Source organism: Sphaeramia orbicularis, chromosome 17 (assembly GCF_902148855.1).
Source record: "Sphaeramia orbicularis chromosome 17, fSphaOr1.1, whole genome shotgun sequence".
Classification (NCBI taxonomy): Eukaryota; Metazoa; Chordata; class Actinopteri; order Kurtiformes; family Apogonidae; genus Sphaeramia; species Sphaeramia orbicularis.
Genome location: NC_043973.1, coordinates 15,073,992 through 15,092,341, shown reverse-complemented (window position 1 = coordinate 15,092,341; position 18,350 = coordinate 15,073,992). Strand labels below are relative to the sequence as shown.

At 38.7% G+C, this 18,350-nt stretch overlaps 1 protein-coding gene across 2 annotated transcripts; it reads right to left on the bottom strand.

Moving 5' to 3' along the window:
- Positions 1-426: 426 nt before the first annotated feature.
- LOC115436959 (dipeptidyl peptidase 9-like) lies at positions 427-17,420 on the bottom strand. 2 transcript variants are annotated; one of them, XM_030159987.1, is made up of 21 exons: positions 17,268-17,420; positions 15,288-15,371; positions 14,926-15,164; positions 14,047-14,159; positions 13,478-13,651; positions 12,485-12,656; positions 12,268-12,378; positions 12,014-12,142; positions 11,859-11,920; positions 11,293-11,393; positions 10,829-11,006; positions 10,571-10,730; positions 10,329-10,408; positions 9,044-9,196; positions 8,647-8,782; positions 6,640-6,785; positions 6,371-6,517; positions 6,127-6,279; positions 4,271-4,413; positions 3,228-3,339; positions 427-1,555 (listed from the first exon to the last, which is right to left on the bottom strand). In XM_030159987.1, the coding sequence occupies exons 2-21, from the start codon at positions 15,341-15,343 to the stop codon at positions 1,463-1,465; spliced, it is 2,658 nt and encodes an 885-aa protein (XP_030015847.1). In that variant the 5' UTR covers positions 15,344-15,371; positions 17,268-17,420; the 3' UTR covers positions 427-1,462. The 2 variants fall into 2 exon arrangements, with proteins under 2 accessions (XP_030015847.1, XP_030015849.1); XM_030159989.1 differs by having other exon boundaries at positions 12,485-12,653.
- Between the last annotated feature and the right edge of the window lie 930 nt (positions 17,421-18,350).

Genomic DNA, 18,350 nt, shown 5'->3' with positions numbered 1-18,350 from the left:
CATACTGAGACTTGTGAGTATATTGACATTTGTGTACGTGCAGATAATATTAATGGTGGAAGTTTCTCTATGTTTTGCCAAGTTTTACAAAATCTATAAATGTAAAGTTTTGATTTGCAGCAGGTCCAGGTTACACTTAGGGTCAAACAATGTAAACAGTTCATGGTGTACAAGAAAAGGATAAGAAATAACCAGATTCTAATTTACATCAATCATTCTTTTGTTTTTCAGAACCTCCTTCAATTCCTCAGAATAGAAAAATATCTAAAACTGAAATCAGAAATAAAAGCCAGTCAAGTAGAAAAATGTGTCTACATGTTCACACTTAAATGTTCCTCATGTCATTAGGCAAATGTGGATTGAGAATTTTCACACATATGCAAATAATTTTTCCAACAAAAAGACAGAAAAAAAAAAACTAAAGTGTGTGATTGATTCATACATTTATTCATTATCATGTACAAATTGTATTCCGGTGGTACAAAGCTGTTGTAAGACTCCAGCGCTCACCCTCCTGTTGTCTTTATTGCAGTAAAAAAAGGAAATACCAGCATGAACTAGAGTCAAGAGGTACTTTGGCAAATATAAATTATGTGTTAAGAAGGCAAGCGGACATCTTGCGTAATGTAATGTGAGGGGAGAAAACCTCAATGAGCGGCTTCTGACAGCACTCATTAAAAAAATAATAAAAATCCATAAAAATATTTTATTTCAAACACACTTAAAACAAGTGGACAGAGAAAGAGCCTTCTTCATGTTTTACACATACCACAGGGTACAGACTCACAGCATGTATGCATATCGCAACTGTGTGCTTGTGTCAGTGATTATGTAGGAAATAAACTGCATATGTACGTGTAGTGTGTGAGCTCATGTCTGCAAATATGTGTATAGATTCCATTTCATATCTGTGAACTGTGACCCCATGCCTACCACTGACTGGGAGGATAAAACAGGTGGGGCTGGGGGTGGGGGAAAGGGGGGACACAACACAGTAACGTTTGGCAAAATCCGTCATGGCTGCAGAGATGAGAACGTGGGTGAGCGATGAGTCAATGTGACACAGCCTGCAAATGTTTCTCCATATGTCCTCGTTTCCTCGTTCGGCTTTCAGGGTGAGACACCAAATATCTGTGCTCGGAAACCATACCCCAGACTGTACACCGGTGGGGAGGGGGCACGGAGGAGACACAGCGAATAACAGAACTAAAGACGGAGAGAGCAAGAGAGGAAGTACAGTGGAGAAGAGGTGAGATGACTAGTTTGTAGCAGAGAGTGACTTGTGGCTGCAGAACGTCTGATAGTCTCTCGGGGGTAGCGAAGGTTGAGGTGGGAGCGGAGGGGAGGGGCGGGGGGGTTTGGGTGGGAAGGTTGAGGAGAGTAAAAGATGGGCGGTGAGCTGGAGAGGAAAAAGGAGGACAGAGGGGAAACTAGACTTCACTTTTCCCCCTTTTGTCTCACTTCAGAGGTATTGTTGTAGAAAGTGCAGCAGCATTATCTCGTAGTGCTCTCCAGACTCAGGGCAGCGAATACTGTGGCGCTCATTAGGGTAGACCTGAAAAACAAACAAACAAAAAAAAACACAAAACAAAAGGGAAATCAATTAGAACGTTTATGTCATAGTAAGAATCAGCTGCAATTTCGGGCTGATACTGATGTCGAAAATAACAATTTGGCTATGACTATGTTAATTTAGTTTTTGTTATTTATGCCCCCTTTCGTGCCAGGAAGACAAATAAATATTCATTTTAGTTGTTCACACCTTCATACAATCTTAAAAATGAACCACCATCATACGCATTTAACATGACAATAAGTAACAAACAAAATCACAACCTGTACATGCCACAGATTCACCATTAATTAATCCATATTCTACAACTATCAGGTAGTAACTAACAATTTTACCACAAAAAAACATCCTAATTACCAGTGTTGGGAATAACGGCGTTAAAAATAGCGTTAGTAACGCCGTTATTGTTTTCCAGTAACGGGTAATCTAATAAATTACTATTTGAAAAGTTACAACGCCGTTACCGGCAGTGAAATGTAGTGCGTTACTATGCACTGATACCTAACAGCTGTTTTCTGTCCTGGCTCACTCAGCCAGGCACCAGAGGTGTGACATTCGCGGACGAGTCGAGTCTTTTGAACGGCTCTTTTCAGTGAACGATAAGAACCGATTCGTTGCGAGCCGTTCTTCTATTCAAATTACCCACACTGCCTTCATGCTTCAGCTGCGTGCCACATGAGTCTGAGTTATCCACGCTGCCTTCACCTGAACGGCTGATGACATCTCCGAGTTTGAGGTGTACGCAGCACACCCCATTCACTTGAACGCAGCTACGTACACAACTAATTTAGGGGAGGAGTTATCAGTGAGTCCGACTGACTGGACTGAAGGCATTTACAGCTGTATCAGGGAGGGGCGACTGAAAAAAGTGGAGATGTGGGATTAACTGGAGGAGCATCTTCTTCCTATAAATGCAGATAGCCTATGCACTTACAGTATGTGGTGGAAAAGCCGGGCCCTGGTGGACCCCAGCCGGGCCCTGGTGGACCCCAGCCGGGCCCTGGTGGACCCCAGCCGGGCCCTGATGGACCCCAGCCTCCCTACAGTTATGGTATGAAGTACCTGTCTGCTGTTCTACTGTATGAAACTGGCCTGTGAAACAAGCTCAAAAACCAGTTTCCTTTTACATATTTGAAGGTTTTTCAAAAAAGTAACGCAAGAATTACTTTCTCTGGTAACTAATTACATTTATGAAGGAGTAATTCCATTACTAATTCAATTACTTTTTTGGGAAAGTAACTAGTAACGATAACTAATTACTTTTTAAAAGTAATTTGCCCAACACTGCTAATTACTGCTTATTGACAGGGAATATGGACTGTACATGAAGTCTTTATGAAGACCAAAATACATTTTCTGCCATTACTTTTTTTATGTATGATCAATAAAAGCACTAGTGAAGAAGCCAAACCTGTAGTTGCAGAATGTGGTTCTGCAGCATAAGGCACTAAACAGTGAGTTTATAGAGCCACTGTGGTACTAACATGAGAGCTAACAGACAACTAGTTAGTAGTAAATGTGTATAACTGATTATTAAGTGTTCTTATTTGCAGACAGACTCATGAAAAGACAAATATCAGCCAAAACAGATGTAGGATTGACATATGAGTTCATCATTGTCTTCTAGTGGTGGGTACTTGTTTGTGGTACTAACCTGAAGCTGGTAGGGCTTCCCAGCACGGATTATCTGTGACACCAGGAAATTGGTGTGGAAAAAGTGCACGTTCTCATCTAAAAATCCATGGAGAATCAGCAAACGGTTGGGCCTAAAAAAGAGAAATATTTAGTAAGTTTATAGCAGTGAACAGATGGTCACTTTATGTCTTTTGACACGTCTATCACATTACTCAACAGCAAATTGTGAAATTGGTTCATGATTTAAAAAAATAAAAACAGAAAGCCTTCCCTAATCCAAAGACATTTTTGCTCTATAAAACCTGTAACTACAGGGCGTCAGTGACTCTCTGAAAGCTGATAAGAGCAGTGCTCTGACATGCCATTTGTTGAGCCCCCAGGGTCTCTTTGTCCCAAAACGCTGTTACTTGTCTGCAACCTCACCTTTACTAAATCTGAAAACTGTTTCCAAAAAAATTCCAGAAATGAAAGAGTGCTTCTTAAACGTTTGGCTGTTTATGAAACACATTTCAGTACAGGAATGTGTTCTATGTGATACAAGGACACCAGACTTGCTTTCTAAGAATATTAAGGTTGGCAGAGAACTGGAACAACCCTGCAGCCACAACAAGACATTTACAAATACCAATGCAAACTGCCATTAAGTAACTGTGTTGAACAATGAATGACACCTACAGGTAAGTGACAAATTAAAGAAAAACCATAACAGCTTCAACGCTCCTTGGAATGGACTGTACAAGTCTGGGGGGACTAGATGAACACTGTTCTAACAGACATTCCCTCATTTGGTGTTTTGATGATGGTGATGAAGAACACAGTCTCACACATTGGTCCCAAGTCTGTGTTGAGACCTGTGAAGACCACAGTATGTGATTCACATCATTTGTAAATCATTCAGTGATCTCTACTGTTGTTATGGATGGGGGCATTGTCATCAGTTTTCCTCTAATTTGTCACTTGTCTGTCTGTATGTGAGGGTTACAGGACTACAGAATGGACTCCGTCTCTAACAGGGACTGTGTGTGTGTGTGTGTGTGTGTGTGTGTGTGTGTGTGTACTGACTCGCTGGGCAGCTTGTCCACATGCAGCGCCACAGAGCCCTCCTCGTAGCCCTGCTGATTGTTCTCAGGCACGTCCATGTATCGCTCAGTGTAGCCTGTGTCGTAGGCCATCCACACGGTCACCGGAGCACCTGCAATGGCCAACTGGAGGAGAGAGGGAAGCACCATCAGGTCAGATGAACCAGACAGAACCAGACTATAAGCACAGGAAGACGACAAACTATCAGAACCAGCAGTTACACTGACTCAGGTGATGACATTTATTATTTCCAGATTTGGGAAAGGTCACTTCTACAGAAGAAGGTGGCTTATGCATGTCTGATCCAAATGTTATGGTTCAGTTGGACAGGAAGAAAAGCTGCTTTAAAAGCTAAAGATCAGAGAAGATTTAAAAGATGCATCAAAAAGGATTCATTTTAAACTTGGTTAAATTACAGCTTAACTTTAAGTTATGCTGCACCAAATGTTTCACTTAAACTTAAGAAAAAATACATTTAACCACCTATTTGAACCTCAGTTTAGTTTTTACCATAAACAGGGTTCCTACAGGTTTCTACAAGGGAAATGTAAGACTTTTAAAAAACCTTTTTAAGACTACTTAGAACAGAATTTAATGCCCATTTCACAGCCATACTGGCAAAAATTTGTGACTCCTAGAATGTTTGTATTATAATGTATTTATTTACTCCAATGCCTTCATTCTCACCGTTCCAAGTTGAACTAACAGCTGTGCATGTGTTGAACTGAATGTTCTGTGATCATTTCTCACCGAGGGCTTGAAAGTTATCAATAACTGGTTCCTAATGTCAATATAAATTGTCGGGTTGGAATAGGTGGAACTGAGTCGACTAACATTATTTTCTTTGCAGCTTGGACATTTAACAGACACATTTAAACAAAACATAATACAGTGAACCAGTTTAAGGCAACATAACTTAAGACCTACCATATCAAATTGAATACCTTTTAAAGGCTTTTTTAAGGTATTAAATGCAGATTTGTAAATTCAAGACTTTTAAGACTTTTTAAGACCCCGCGGGAACCCTGCATAAACCTGCAATTGAGGATTCCTGCGTTTTTGACATAGATTTGAGTAAAATCTTAAAGTTGTCTAAAGAAACTTGGGGGACAGTGTGAATATGTCACTGTCTTAAATGAAGAAACAGTTTTTTCTCAAAATACAAGAAATTATAGGTTCTCTACTGGGCCATCATGAGAAGGGTAACTAAATATTTAGCCAGTAAGCAGGAATAGTCATACATGGTGAGACCATTCAGCACTCAAATTCTTCCTTAACTTATTATAATTTGGGGGAGCAAAGATCTCCATAGTAACCAAACTATTTCATTTCAGTTTACAACAATAATAAACTTGGATTTCCCAAAAGGCAATTAATATTCAAGTGTGCTGCAGTTTAAAATGGATTAATCTGAATTTATTCATGTTAAACCTTGTTTTTGTCAAATACTTGATGTAAGTAATTATAGATTAAATCAATCCTTGTTGGTATGCAAATCATTCTCAGAAACTGGAAGGTGCCTAATGAGCCTTCTTTTAAGGAATGGATGACTGAACTGAGAAAAACAACTATAAAAATGAAAATCATAAAATTATTAGTATAGCCTCATCTAAGTCATATCAGTCTGGGTTGTGACTGCTGGAAGCATCTGCACTAAAGCTCTGTCCAACACAGACACCATGTGGATGCGAGGGGCAACTACATCACAAGTTAAGAGCACACCTCATTAATGAATGAGCTGTGTGTATTCTCACTCTTACACACTGCAGCAAGTATTTTGATTTTGTGACTAAAGCACAGGGAAAAGGAAGGTATGAAGGAGACAACAGTAGTCTAACCTTGAAGACGTTGGGTCGCTGGATGAGGCCCATGAGAGAGAGGAACCCGCCGTAGGACCAGCCGTGGATCGCAACACGACTGAGGTCCACAAAGTTAAATTTCTCGGCCACGTACTGCAGCCCCTCCACCTGGTCTTCAATCTCCACCTGACCCTGAAAAGGTGAAGGCAAGTAGATGTATTATAACTGCATCTTTTCATTTCAACATTGGCTTTCGGAATAAATGTACTGCCTCTAATTTTACCATTTTGTTTTTCAGTGCTCCTTCAAATTCAAGGCCCCTCTGGCAGGAGCCCCTCCCATCAATAACAACTACAGCGTAGCCCAGAGACGCCAACGTGTTCAGGCGAAGGTACTTCATCCCCTTGAAGGAATTGTTCACCAGCTGCACCTATGTACACCCATGCAAATAGTTTTCATTCATTTGATGTATTAATTTGTGAGATCAAAAACATGGCAGCCATAGCATTAGGACACAAAAAAAGAAAAAAATATCTGAAAATAGACACAAACCTGTGGACCCCCGTACACAAAGAGAACAGTTGGATGCTTCCTGCCAGGATGCAGATTATGAGGCTTGTATACCATGCCATAAAGCTGGAAGCCGGACTTTCCAGGAAAGTCAAAAATCTCAGGTGGATTGTAATCTCCTGGGCATCCTGGAAGAAACATGACACATGGACACACAATGACAGCCTGTATTTGCAGTTTTTTTTATGAGCACTAGCATCTTTTTTTACTTGTTCCCAACAAGAAAGAGCATCCAACAGAAAATGAACTGAGTCTTTTTTGAGAATCTAACAGCCGCTCTTTGCCTTCAACCCTTCAAATGGATCGGAACCTGTCACCTTAATAAGAAGGAAAATGGAGGAGAAGCTTGTTCCAGTCGTATCGCTCCATTAGTCAGTCACAAACTTTCAGAGGCAGAAAAGCCCATTTGTGGAGCAGATCAGTTTGACTGAATGTTTCTACTGAATGTCATGGTTTTATTGCACTATACAGGATATTGTTAGTCTATCATGTAAAGGAGGGGTTTTGGTATGTTGTCATATGCCGCATTTCCACTACGTGGTATCGGCTCGACTCGACTCGACTCAGCCTTTTCGCGTTTCCATTTCGAAAAAGGACCTGGAATCTGGTACCTGGAACTAGTTTTTTGGTATCACCTCCGCCAAGGTTCCAGGACTGGGGACCAGATACTGAAACGTGACGTGTAAACATTGCAGACCACTGACTGGTCAGAGAGTTGTCTCTGTGACCCGCCGTTTACAAAAAACAGATGCGGAAGTTTACAGTAAATATAGCGGTAGGTTAATCCACATGATAACAGCCCACAAAACTACACCATGGTTTGTCGTGGAGGTTCAGACGTAAAAATTCAGTATGAGCTTGACGAAACAACACACGAGCGAGTTTATCAGCAACTCTCTGAGCAGACGACACGAAAGTAATGCGCCGTGTCGCTATAACGTCCAGGTACTGTAAAGTTAGTAGTATACTGTAATAGAAAAGGTCTCCAGGAATAGGACCTGGTACCCAAGTCGAGTCGAGCCGATTCCACGTAATGGAAATGCGGCACTAGAAACCAAACCCATGTGCAGTTTTTTTTCTCTCAATGAACAAGTGTTTCATCCCATAAAAAGCTCTAAATGAACACAGACTGTAAGTGAACTTCAACTGGAACCACATGCTTAAAATCACATCTTTCAAACATCTGGATATAGCTCAAATTACTCAGTGGATCCATTGCAGTCGATTCAGTGCATGTAATGTATAAACCTCTCAACAATAAAAAGACTGTGGATCACACAACAAAATACACATTTCAATACATTGTCTTTTGAAAAATATTGATACGTGGATATTGATATTTTCTTTGAAGCATTTTTCTACAGCTTTTTTACTCGTCATGTAGACAGGTAGATTCTTCTGAAGCATCATCATATTACCTTCAAAATAACATCTTATGGCTTCTTATTAGAATCATCCTAAACCATCATGATTCTGTGGTAAAGAATCAGCGTTGTTCATGTCGTCTGTGATTCTATTAATGTTTTCTGCACTGACAAGTTACACTCAACACTATTTGAAGATAATTATGAATGCAGCTAAAGAATAATTTCCCACCTGAAAATTCAGATTTTTGGCTTTTAGACTTTAAAAGCAGAAGCACTGGTGGATACACGACAAGACGGTCAAGGATTGTGTTTCTGATTAATCATAAATGACAATCAGCTCTGACACAAAGCGTTCCTAATGACATATGCTGCTGAGCACCACATTGTCTGATTGTTGTCACGATTGTCTGAAGGACACCAGTGTGGATGAAGTCGCCTGTCCTTGATCTAATCAAAGGCCAAACCAAACACTTTCCCCTACAGACTCGGCTCTATTGATTGTTCCAAAAATAAAAAGATAGATGGGCAACCTTCACTCTTGGCCCAATTGCTCTTTAGGAATCGGCACAAACCCCATTATTTAAAATACAGTGTGTGCAAAATGAATCTGTGTTCTGTTTACCTGGTGACTCCATCATGCTTGCCCAGAACTCGGGTACTATGTGTAGTGGGTCACCTTCAGAGCTGGTCAGTTTGTAGACGTGAACACAAGGAGGCGTACTCACGTTACTGTAGTGACTGACAAAAAAGTCAAAGTTCTGCAGATAGAAAAACGGAGAGGTTAAAAACACAGGCTAAAAATAAACAGATTATGCAACGAGACAGAGGTAAGAGGCAATTTGACCGTCTACATATGAAACCTAGTGCAATGTTTGAAACACAATATTAACACTTTTCCCTTGCTCAGTTGTTTTTGAATGTTTCTGTATCTTACTCAAAGGGACAGAAGCATCTATAGTGAACATAATTACAAGGTGGCTGAGGCTGATGTATAGTATAAACCCAAAAAACAGTTTTACCTGACTAACAGAGCAGCTATGAGAGAAGCCAGGCTTGGTTAGTCTGACTACATCTCCAGGTGAGTCATAGCTGACCACATAGAGGTGGTGTTCCAGAGGAGTGTCTCTGGTCCCCTGGAAATACACCAACTTGGCCGATTCGTTCACCCAGATCTATGATGTGAGAGAAAACAAGGAAATTAAGTAATAAGAATAAAATAACAGTAGCAGGACAAGGAGTGCTTTCCTGGAGGCGATGAAACATATCGACCCATGTGTTGATAAATAATGTGGGAGAAATACTATTATAAATGTTGCTGATCATGACAGTATATGACAGAATATTGAGAGATTTCATTGTGTCACAAATAGTCCTCTTTGTGGCATTACTTTTCAGCACTTTGCACATTTCTATATGGCATGGATACAGGTGGGGAATGTGCATGAAGATGACACAAACAAACATGGCAGGTGTTGAACATGGGATAGAATGCAGGTCATTCTGAACAAGTACTATAACAAGCTGAGAAAAATGAATTTATATCTCAAAGGGGACATATGTAGTCACATGGATGTAGTTTGGGTATGACACAGATGTAAAACCATTAATTTTTATACTTTTGTACAATAACATTTTAGGTTTTATTAGCAGGCTTATCACACATTTTAAAATATGCTGTAACTAGAAGGAGAAAAGGTGAAAAAAAATCAGTATCCTTCATGCATCGATTATATAATGCAATCTAAGAGGCCTTTTATGGGGTACTGCAATATGAATTATATGTATCTTTATTTGGATGTAAAACACTCAGATGAAAATAGGAGAGTTAGGTCTTATTGCACAGCCATAATCAGGATTTGTAGATCATTTCAAACATGAAAAGAAACAAGGAGAATGACAGGTGGCAGATCAGAACCAGTCAATGTGAAAAGCATCTACAGTTACTGGTCACAGACCTCAGCTTGTCACTCAAGTCTATGTGATTTAACTTATGTAAATGTAAAGACTAAATCAGATGACCATCAGGACTCAAAAATCACTATGGCATTTCAAAGCCAATGTGCATTAAAATCCTTTTTGACTGCATATTATATCGTTAGCCTCATAGCCTCATTGCCTAAGTCAAATTTTTGGCCAAATTGTGATATCTGCGTAACTTTACTCTCCTAATGCCACTGCTTCATTTTGCATCTTTGGCTTTATCCTGAAAAAAACATGACTTAGGCAATTATTCTAAGAGGCTAATGATGTGTTAATCATTCACTGGAATGTGGTTATATGCAACAGTGGCAGATTTTGTCTAACCTTGGAGCCATGTCTAGCCAGCACTTCCCATTCTCCAGTGGTCAATGTAACCTCCTCCTTTATTGCACATTTGAAGTCTCCTGGATGAAACAGATAGCAGAGTCAGAATGCTCCTTGACATACAAAACAATGACGCAGATTGTGCATCGAGTTATGATGACATAAAGTGGAAGTTCCTTTAAAAGAACGGTCAGCTATGTGGTTTCTTGATACGGCAGTTACAAAAAAATGCAGCCGCTTACCCTCCATGTGTTGATAGTCCTCTGTCCAATGGTAACAGCCTGGTTGCAACTGGGATGTGATTTTATACAGATGGCTGAAGCCTGTTTTAGATTCATTTACCCAAATGAATGTGAATTCATCTTCTGTTGTTTGAATAAAAGGATAAAATATATCATGAACCTGCCGAGAGGAGAAGAACAGTTTTAAATTAGCACAATACTTTTAAATAGAACAGGAATAAAAAAAAGGCTGAGCACGCGCCATGTACATGAACCTACATTAATCCAGACATCCGTTGTCTCTTCATAGATTATGTATGGCTGTGTGTTTCTGGGCAGGGCTTCCAAACTTTCCTGCCTCTGAGCTGGGTCATCTGTGACTGGGATGAAGAGCGCTGGAGGCAGCAGGACGAGCTGCAGTTTCCTCTGACTGCGGTCCAGCAGCACTGCCCAGCCACTAGAGGGACAGAGGAAATCCAACTTACTAAACCGCTTCAAAGAAGAAGGCAGCTGTTAACAGTTAACATGGAAATATATGCTTTTACAAATAAAGAAATCGTAAACAAAAGTTACTCTCAAAGGCTTGAAACTCTTAGTATTCATTCTTGTGTATGAAACTTTAAATAAAACACCTTGCAAATATTTTTAAATGCTTAAGAGGCCACTGCTATGATAATAAATTCCTAAACACAGGCTGTACACTGTTTAACTAGGAGCTAAAACTGTTTGAATGAAGCACTCACTATTTGCCGTCACTTGTCCATCCTACTCTGGCAATGTATTCTGTCCCTGGAAACAGGGATGTGAAGGGGATGACCAGTTCTTTATCTTGCGTGCTGATAATCTATAGATAAACACACACATAGACACATATTAGGATCAATTAAATAAGTAAAAAAAAAAAAAGAAAAAACAATAAATACATAAAAGTAATACCTCATAGAACAAATGTTACACACATCTAATAAATAAATAGTGTTAAAAAGTTCTGCAAAGGATATGTATACAAAAATAACAACACAAATAAGTTACATATTTATAAAATAAATGACATTAATATACCATGACAGTGAAAACCAGTCCATGAACATTGAAAATTTTAAGAAGTTGAAAGTCTGGAAACATAACTATAACCATGTAAGGTCCTATATGTGAAAAGCAGCATCTTGATCAATTCTACATTTAATCAGAAGTTAATACAGAGATGAAAACCTGATGATATTTAAGACCCACAAACAAAAACGTTAGCATCCTTGAACATCACAACGGAAAATACACAAAGACCAAGACAAAGACGCCAAACACTCACTCTTCCTTGATGGTCTGTCTTAATCTCAGCCAGTTTAAGAGTAGCCTGTGGATTTTTGCTTCCTGTTAATGGAGAAAGTTTAAAACATTACATGACGTAAAGGGAATTCAATATTTCACCGTGTGTAGTTAATGTGTGTGCAGCGCTGGACAGACCTGTTCGTGGATATCTGTATGCATCTGCTTTCCGCTCCTCCAGTGCTGGAGATGGAACATGAATAATCTCTACTTCGGTCTCATCCACCTCTTCATACAGCAGATACACTGTTTTACCTCCATTAAGGTCTGAGACGAGAGCAGAGGGGCACACTTAGGAGATAACACAGTGCATGCACAGTTCTACAATTTATCAACAATAACTCTGCGAATATTCATGAATTAATCAATAATTTAGGTCAATGAACACAGACCTTCGACTGCTGAGGGACTCCACCAGTAGCCAGTGAAACGGTCAAACTCCTCCTGGATGACAAACGTTGCTACACCTGCAGACTTAGGGTCCTCTTTAACATTATCCACACCTGAAAGACAGTTAAAATTAAAACAATAAAGCCAACATCCATGTAACACTACTTGTGTAGTGCTCAGTATGTAGATTATCTAATACTACACAATATACGATCAGACCTTTGTGGCAATATGTTAGTCTCCTTTCCTCGCCAGTCTTGATGTTGGCTATCCACAGGTCATTATTGTTTATGAAGGCTATGAAGTCATGGTTTCCAGGGCAGATTTTGGGGTCCATACGAGTCCCAGAGCACTGGGTTTTGATCTCCACAGGCTTTACAGGAGCAGACTGCTAAAACCAACAGAATTAATCTTAGATGCCACCTGGCTGCAAACATATAGGGAGGACCTGCTTAGAGTAAGATGTGTGTTGAATCCAGTTCCACAGAGAGGAGAGAAGGAGCGTGAAATCAATGAGCTTGGTCAATGTAACTTATTTTAAACTTGCACAAATGACTGTTTTGTAATTATCGATTGTAAGTTTTTTGTATTCTGTGTTGATTATGTCTTGTCAGAAACTGTGTGTTATGCTGCTTTTCTTGGCCAGGTCACTGTTGGAAAAGAGATTTGTAATCTCAATGAGGTTTTTACCTGGTTAAATAAAGAATATGTGCATATATAAGGCAACTGGAAAGACTGTTGCAAAGTTAACTAGTGTGTTCTATGTGCCGTCTTTTTGTTTCCAAGAACAAATGTTGTCTGATGGTTTGGACATGCATCTCAATAGATGTGTTGGTTAGCTGATTTGTGTACGATGCATTGAACAGACCGAAAACAGGCAGGAGTCCATGGGTCACAAACTGCATGAATGTTCTTTATATTGTACACACCAAAAGCCTGCATCTGAATAATATTGGCAACCTGGAAAATGCCCCCTCAGAACACCCAGACAAAATATGCTGTTTATATGAGCCATACTAAATCTGAAATATGACTATAATTGGCATAGTAGTGGATTATATGCTTGCATGTACAGTAACTATAGGCCGTGATTCACAGCTAAGGGAGAGCTCTACCTAAAAATGTTTATGGTGTTGACTATTTCAGATGCATTTCAAAAAAGATATATATATATATATATATATATATATATATATATATATATGTACTCACGATGAAACCATTGTTACCGCCGTCCTGACAGTAGAAGAGGCTATTACTGGCCTGGAAGAGGAACAGGCCTGTCTGGGCATGGTAATCATAAGATGTGATGCCAAATGCCCCTAGACGTTTACGTTCTCTCAGCAGCTCTTCCTCCCGTGAGTATGCCCCCTGGTGTGGTGTGGCCTACAAGAACCACAGAGGATTAAAATCACGTGCATTAGTAAAATAGTTTGTATAGAAGGTATGTGGTAATTACTGTGAAACATATGTATGACAGAAGAACATTCAACTGATCCATTCCTCATGATCAAATACCTGTGTCACAGTTGTACAGTGCAAACATTCATGTCATGGTTTGTGTCAGACTTTATTCTACATTATCTTAGAGTTTAAGAGTATATCTAATAAGACTACATACAACACTGTCACACATACTTATCTCCGAGTGAAACCTGAGAGTTAGAAATTCTAAAGAGTGACTGTGATAGCAGATTGTTACATGAGAATGTAGAATAACACCAACTTGTAAGACACATCACCCAATGCTGAATAGTAAGAACAAGAGAGGGGGAATTCACCTGGAAGTGATCCAGCATTTGTTTCCATGACAACACTAAAAGGGCCTCTTTCCGGATCTTCTTGGGAATTTCTGAGTAGAGTAATGAGTTCTCTCTGCTTCCATAAGGCATTCCTGATGCACACAAAACATCAACATAAACATGCACAACAGATAAGCAGATCTGAGCTCACTGCAAAGAGAGAAATTTCACACACAGACTGTTTTTAATGTCATGAGGCAGTCATATTGTACTGCTAAGAGCTGAAAGAGTTGACTGAAGTCATGTGGAGGGAGTCCAAGGATCTGCACATCTTGATTTCACATTAAATTACATTTAAGACCTCAGCAGCACTTAAAGAGTACAACAATTGAAATGATGTTTTTGAGACTTCATGTGAGAATCTAGTGCAAGTCATTGTACCACGTTTCAATGTTCTGTGACCTGCATTCCTTCCTCTGAGCATTATATTCTTACCCGTTTTCCTTTTTCATTGTGTCTTTTGTATTATTTTGCCCCAACCCCCATACTGGAAGTAGACTACACATCTTCAAAGTTAAATAATGGATCACAGCTACACAAGGCATACTACCATCACCTGCCAACTGAAGCCTAAGCTGGTAACTTAGACTTCAGTTGGTAGGTGGTGGTGGTATGTAATATGGCTCATATCACATATACATATACATATGTAATACATACCGTATATGTGGATGATCAAATGTAATGCTTCACACTTTACAATTTTAAACATCAAATTTGTACTACTTGAATGTCAAAAACTAAATTTAAGTTTTTGTAATACATTTTAAGGATCTGTAGTATAAAAAAGTACAGTAAAGATGGGAAATATAATCGTAACAGGGGTTTATTTGAGTTATTAAGAATCAGTGAGCTTACCGAGGTAGTACAACCGGTGAGAATGGGGTCCATTCTCATCCTTTTTCTGCACAAACTGGAAGTCATGGGGAGCCTTGTTCGCGATCATGCCCGAGTATTTCCTGCTACAATGGATAATGTCACGAAGACCCTCCCATGAGTGCTTCTCCACAAAGTACTGAGATGGGACATCTTCCATTTCCACCACCTCTGTGCTCTCCGAAAGGCCATCAACAGTGGTCATGCTTACTGTTACACAGCTGGATGGTGTCAACAAAAACAAATAACAGTTTACACATTTCTTTTGTGAGAATTACTCATACCTTATATCAATGAAGCTTCAAAGTTTTAAAGGAATTAAAGGAGATCTAGTCATACTGTACCTTTTCCAAATGCCCTCTGTTTTGTCACAAAGTTTGACCTTCTTGACTCTATGCATTCACTGGTCAACACACCTCACTCTGATTCTGTAACCCATAAACAAAGTACAGTACTAAGATGAGTAAAATATCCCAAATATCGACTGGATTGTAATAAGATGTATGAGTATGCAGTCTTTAGAATAGCAATAAACAAATAAAACTACCTTAACCATGAGCACTTGTTGAATATAAGCTCTGATAGGTATCCACAAGTTTAGGCATAAGTACTTTTACTCAAGTACTGCACTTAAGTGCAAATTGAAGGTACTTGGTCTTTACTCAAGTATTTGCTATAAGTACTTCTATTCTACTGTTTCTCATGGTAAATAGCATACTTTCTCCATTGTCTGACATCATTAGTTACCTTTCAGATTGAATGCAAACCAGCTGTGCTTACTGTGTTTCTGATAACCTAAAAGAAGTGGTCCTTACAGATGGAGGAAAGTCTCCTTCATAAGCTAAACAAATTCTTAGAAAAAAAAAAAAAAACTCTTGGATTAGCTGTAAAATGCAACGCCACAAGGCAAAAGAGAAAAAAATAGGCCTGTTTTCTGAGCTCATAAAAAGTCAACTTTTCAAAGATAAGTGGTTTTCACAAAGATCATACAAACAAATGATAATCTTTAAGAATGTGACGCATGTACAGTAGTTAAAATGAGCTCAGGCTTACACATCTACTGCAGTAAAATGCAGCAATAATAAGTTTCTAGAGACATGTTATGCAACAGTAAAAAAAAACCAGTTTTACTTTTCAGATTTATACGGAACATGTAGTTCACAGTACATACCTATTTTCACTTAAGTACACTTCTGAATCCACCTGTTTTTGAGTAATTTCATTGCAGTAGAAAATATTCAGTGTGGTATTAATACAGTTACTTAAGTACAAAATCTGAATACTTCTTCCACGTACAGGGAATACTCCACATTCTTTCTTTTATAATCTGTGTTGGTCTTAGGAATCAGGGATCAGTGAGATACAAAGAGCCATGTGAGAAAATTAACTATTAAACTGCAGTGCCATTTATATATCATTGTTTGAAACTTGTGCTGGGGTGGTCAAATACTCAAACAAAGTGTCTTAAAATTTATTATATGAGCCAACACACAAATATGTATTTTTCTCAAAAGCCTGTGACATGGTTTTGTCACTGACTTATAAAGACATCAATAGCAATGATACTACAGTGCATACTGCATAATATATCTGTGACGAATGAAGCTGTCACCTGGGATCTCTACATATATGGAGTGGACTAAAGGAAGTACGATTATGAATGAGAGAGCCTAATGTTGATAAAATTATTTATGTGCCTGCACAGGAGGAAGTGCACTGTTACGACTGACTGCATTTAGCGTAAAAACTCCCCAAAACATTGAACTGACATTAACATTGATCCTGCATTATTGTGTAATACGTGTTAAAATGTTAAAAATTACACAACAATTTTAACACTGTGGAAGGCCATATTCGACTCTGCTTGATAGCCTTTAGCATGCTAACAGTAAGGGTGGGGAACTAGAGAATGAGATAGTAAAAAAAAAACCGGTACCATTAATGTTAACAGTTAACCTAGCTAGCTTACAACAGATCTTTGTTCTCGGGTTTCAACTCCTCAGTCACTGTAAGGAACACCGGCAAATTCATTTAAAGTGCAAAAATACTGAACGGCAAAAACGCTAATATTCCATATATTTCTGTATTAAAGGGGTGCACACTATGTCGTTGGAAAATGGCAGTAATCAAACTGTCAGTGTTTTTAACAATTCTCACTTAGCTTCATGTTGAAATGACAGCTCTCATCTGTTATTTTCGCTCTGAAGCTAACTAGCTAGCTAGCGGCTAGCCTAAATAAAAGCTAGCTAGCGGTTTTCTGTGAAAAAAAAGACAGTTAGACAAACGTTCCTCTAGAACAAGCCGGAATTTAGGGAAATACTTACCAATCTGACCACTGTTTCTTTAATGAAGTTCTAGACTTTATTAACTCGGTGTCAATAAACAGATTTTGTAAGTGCTAAAGGTTGTATCCATGGCCCACAGTGGCCACACACGAAAGGCAGCTAGCCTGCTCTCACATCGGAAAGAAGAGGAACCTTGTTGCTGGAGAACACACCGGTACTTTTTCAGGGCGGCACCGAGTCTCTGCCCTGGGTGAGCATTAGTCCACAGTGCATACATAAATATATGGAAACAATTATTAATGCACCTAGTTAACTTTTAACAGCCCTTCGACATGACCTTTTCATATTTTGTTTTTGGAATATGAATTCTTTTCAACATCAGTTATTTCCAATTCATTTTATTTTAAGAGAAAAATTGTATTTTATTGTCATTCATTTAAAAATAGCCTATTTCTTTATCAAATGTCTAATGATTTCATGTGATTTTCAGCAATCCCAAGTTCTCCAGTAACTCACAATGAATCAGTAACAACATATCATTACCTTCATAAATAATAGATTCATAATATGTAATACTTGCAAATAATAAACTAACCAAAACCATCATGTTGTATTATATCTGCTTGAGTAAAGCTTTTATTCAAGCTTAGGTTGAGAAAAGAGCCACACTGGAGCTTTAAAGCTGTGAAACTGCAATGATATGACTGCATATGTCTTTCAGAAGTATTCTCTAAAAACACATACATCCAGTTGTTGAAAGAACACACTTAAAAAAAAATCTTGCTCTCAATTGTAAGAATGAACAAAGTTGCCCGATACTGATTTCTCAAAATTAACAGATTTCTCTCCATACAATGCCCTTTTCTAGGTGTCCGCTCTACTGGGACTAACAATATTGACATAGAAATTTATATTTGGCAGTTAATATTTTATTCTAGCATTGCATTCATTTATCCAAATTGAGTAACGTGACTTTGTAAATAACCATAAACACATTAGTTACCAGATTTACTAATGAATACCTTTTAATTCAAATCTTCTCTAAAATTAGTGTTCAGATTCTCTTCAGTCTATTCTATAATCCTTAGCTACTGTAGTATAATTACATAGAAGTATTGACTT